At 35.0% G+C, this 4,128-nt stretch overlaps 1 protein-coding gene across 1 annotated transcript; it reads left to right on the top strand.

Moving 5' to 3' along the window:
* Positions 1-820: 820 nt before the first annotated feature.
* Positions 821-3,882, top strand: GCK72_012670 (uncharacterized protein; the record flags this gene model as incomplete). The annotated part of the gene is made up of 8 exons (XM_053729302.1): positions 821-830; positions 1,425-1,668; positions 1,826-2,216; positions 2,349-2,576; positions 3,166-3,212; positions 3,356-3,496; positions 3,541-3,628; positions 3,811-3,882. 8 exons carry the CDS (start codon positions 821-823, stop codon positions 3,880-3,882), a joined length of 1,221 nt encoding a protein of 406 aa, XP_053584074.1.
* Positions 3,883-4,128: the final 246 nt, after the last annotated feature.

The following is a 4,128-nucleotide window of genomic DNA, read 5'->3' on the forward strand; positions in this document are numbered from 1 at the left end:
GAGATTTCTTGGAGATTTTTTTGCAACGTGACACGACTTCAGACGGATTGCGGAAGTATGGAATATCTATGAACTTTGTGCTTCGTCGAGTCTGATGATCTACAGCATCCAGGTAGGAGATTTATGGAAATAATAACATCAAATTGTAGTAGACAGAAAATTCCAAATAAAAAATAATATTGAGTAACAGTATTATTTTTTGTTTCAATATGTTCTTTTTACATTTTTTGTATAAATTCAAGAGCTTTCGTACAAAAAGTTCTACTTGAAAGAAAATCCTCAAAATTCTGTTTTTTGACTTGTGATCCCTTCTTTCCCTAAATCCAATTGTCACAATTGAGACATCTCTCTTTTTTTCAGGCGCTATTCATCGAAACGATTCTCATGTCGGCTAGGATACACGGTTGGTTGTTTGACAGAAAATCCACCAAATGCTGAATAATGAGATAAAAATTGTTTATATCTAAAGGGAACTAATTGAAACAGTGCGCTAAGATTTTACATTGAAAATTTTCTGATTACGGAATGGAAGGTTTTTGACATTTTTTAACAGGTTTCTGATATTTTTGTATTTCAGCCTGAGTGAAACCAATCAACTACGTTATTTTCTTTCAAATATTCATACTTTTTGAAACGGAATATAAATTGAAAAACTCTTACAAAAATAACTTTTGAGCACTTTCAATTTCTTATCAAAACTACGCCTAGCCCATCTATTTCTGCCACCTCCTTTTCTCTTCACAGCCAATACGACTAGTGAAAAACATGACTGCTTGGCGCAATGGTAGCGCGTAGATAGAAATTCAATAGTTCTAACTAAATGCTCAAAAGTAAGTTCTCCAAATACTACTACAAAAACTTACTTATTTTTTAGTTTAACAACCAGATTTTCAGAAATAAAACTATTGACTAATGCATTGTTTCCAATTCGCAGACCTTTTGAAATACGCATTTTGAAAGAGTAGAAATCCAAAATCGCTATAACGCTGCCACCAACAAATGTTTTATTGTAACTCTATTCAAGGAATCAACTGTTTCAGTTTAATAATAAATCTTGATGAAGTGATACAACTCCTTTAGAACAAATAATATTTTCTTTTTAAAGTACAACAAAATGTTGTGCCGTTTCTTAAAATAACGAAATTTTTTCGTTAACAATCGAAAAATTGTTTATTGTAAGTTTTTCGATTTTAACGTGGTCAATGCAATTAAAGTGTAAGCGGTCCCACCTTTAAACTGATTTTTGAAGTCGTTTTTCAAATACAACAAGTTAGGAATGGCAAGTGTTTCCTTTAAGAAATCATGAAAACCTTCCTGAACCGTAGAAATTACTTTTAATTTAAAAAAATTTCCTGTTCCAACATACACAGCCTCCTGTTTTTTGTTTTTGATTCATAGTTACTTAATTTCTTGAAATTTTCCAGATGTGACCTACCAGCATATCGAAGATTTCACATGCGATGACATTGGTGTTTCGGCGTCTTCCGGAGCGAAAGCAACTGATCTGGCAAGGATTTTGATGACAAATTATTCGAGAAATGCTCTACCAGAACCTGCACCAGTCAAGGTCGAAGTGGAGATAACGATTCAGGATATTTCGGACATTTCTGCGATTACAGGGACTTTCACAATTGATTATTGGATAAGTGCGATATGGAATGATAAGAGGTGAGGAATTTGACACGTCTTGACGATCGAGAAAACAGAATGAAACATTTCTGAGATCGAAACTCAAGTTTCTGAAACTGAAATTTTTTCTGTTTTTTTGATTTTTGAAAATTTCCTTCTCACTGTTTTTTGTTCATTCATCCATACTTGTTTCCAGACTAGCTTTCTCCCACCTCGACCCATGCCGAAAAAACTTGTCCCTCGATCACGATATGGAACCAAAACTGTGGTCCCCGAATGTATGTATCGTCAACTCGAAATCCACGAAAGTACACGATTCCCCTAAACCCAACATCCTCCTCATGATATTTCCCAACGGGACCATCTGGCTAAACTACCGTATTCGATCCGAGGCACCGTGTCAGATGAATTTGAGAAACTTCCCGTTGGATAGTATCAGATGTTCCTTGGTTTTCGAGAGTTACTCCTATAACGCTGCTGACGTGGAATTGCAATGGTTGGAATGGTCACCGGTGTCTACAGTAAGAAGTGACTATAATCTACCGGACTTTCGAATGACGAATATCACGTATGGAAGTATCACGGAGGTGAGAAGATAGAGTTTTGAAATAGGAATCACCTGTATAAAATATTCTGTTTCATGTCGAGCAATTGAAACTGGTAGTGAACACTCCTGTGATAATACAGCTTCTGGCTCAAATTATTTCCCTAACTTACAGGCCTATACCGCAGGAATGTGGCACCGTCTCTCCGTGTCCATCCACTTCGAACGTCTCTACGGTTTCTATATTCTTCAAATGTATCTTCCCACCTACATATCTGTATTCATATCATGGATTGCTTTCTGGATGGATACGAAAGCACTTCCTGCTAGAATCACACTTTCTGTCTCTTCATTAATGGCATTAACGTTTCAGTTTGGTAACATTGTCAAGTCACTGCCTAAGGTGAGAACTTGCTGTTTCAGATTCATGATTTTTTGTTTGTTACAAAAGTCAATTTAATAGTAAAGCTATTTGAGCAAAAAACAAGTGATATTCATGAGATTGCGTATTCGAGCGAACAGGGAATTTTAAAGTCAAAGTTTGAGAAAATGTCAAGTCCGCAATCACCATGTGTCCTGCCTAAAACAATCAATTTGTACCAAAATCTTACTATATCAAAGTGACAAATAACTTCAGGGGAATTTTAATTATTCGCTACAACATCCTGTTTCAAAAATTTCATTACCCTAGGTTTCGATTGTCTTTCTATTGGTTACATCATACTGATTTCTATTTAGAACTGCATTCATTTTGATTTTTGAGAAATTTCAATAAGTGAATGTTTCAGAATAATAGTTTCTGGATACGCATAAAATTACTATTGTTTAAACTCGACATTCATGAACTTCATAAGAGGAAAAGACTTTCAAAACGATATCCTTTCTCAAACGTCGCACTTTTTTTCCTGATTGAAAACTATGTTCCATAAGGCCTTGAGTTTAGTTTCCACTGAAACTTTTTTGAATTCATAACTTAAATCATCTCATTTCAGGCCTCCTACGTCAAAGCAATCGATATCTGGATGTTCAGTTGTGTCGGGTGAGTTCTATCTTTTTGATTTTTATTTACAAAAATCAGTCCTGTTGATCGAACCAATCACTTTTCCGAACATCCAAAAATAATGTCTCATCCCCGAAACAGAAGCTCAATTGGAAAAAAAAATCATCCTTCCTATTTTCCAGATTCATTTTCTTCTCTCTAATTGAACTAGCCATTGTGGCATACAACGATAAAATGCATGACCAACGACTTCGAGAAGCAAGATGTTCAGTGGGGAACTTGAATTCAAATGGGGTGGGACATCCTAATCTGGAATCTAGGAGGTATGGAAATGCGCTCTATTGATAATCTAGGCGTTTATTTTCAGAAGTTTCGTGGAATTGAGTGCTCGAAGAGCAAAAGGAAGTGAACTCGGAGCATCGATAGATCGAGTTGCCAGTATGCTATTTCCAACGGTGAGAGAATTTTTCTACTTTTTCAAAGCAGGCACATTATGACTTAAGAATAATGAGAAATTATAAAGAAATTTCTTTACACTTCACAAACCAAGAAATGATGTTTCGGCCCGCTTATATTTTTGAATCCGAATTAGTTTTTTTATTGTTTGTACGTTTTTCTACAATTTCTTCAATTCCAGATGTTCGCTCTCTTCAATCTGGTCTATTGGTCCTACTACTTGACGACAAGTATGAATCCGGTTTATACATGAACACTGATTGCTACAATTTGATCTATACACTGGTTATTATTTTTTTGTGTTATTTAAATAAATTTGTGTAAAATTTATAAAAAGTTGAGAGAATTGTTTTCTTGAAAGAAGCATTTAGTTTTTGAAAAATATGAAACGGGTTTGTTAAGATCAAGCATGTCTCACAGAATTTGCTAAAAACTGAACCTTTAGGTTTGGTCAGTTGAAAACCATTTGGATTGGACCAACAAAAAACATGCGTTTGGA

The sequence above is a fragment of the Caenorhabditis remanei genome, chromosome IV, assembly GCF_010183535.1.
Source record: "Caenorhabditis remanei strain PX506 chromosome IV, whole genome shotgun sequence".
Lineage (NCBI taxonomy): Eukaryota > Metazoa > Nematoda > Chromadorea > Rhabditida > Rhabditidae > Caenorhabditis > Caenorhabditis remanei.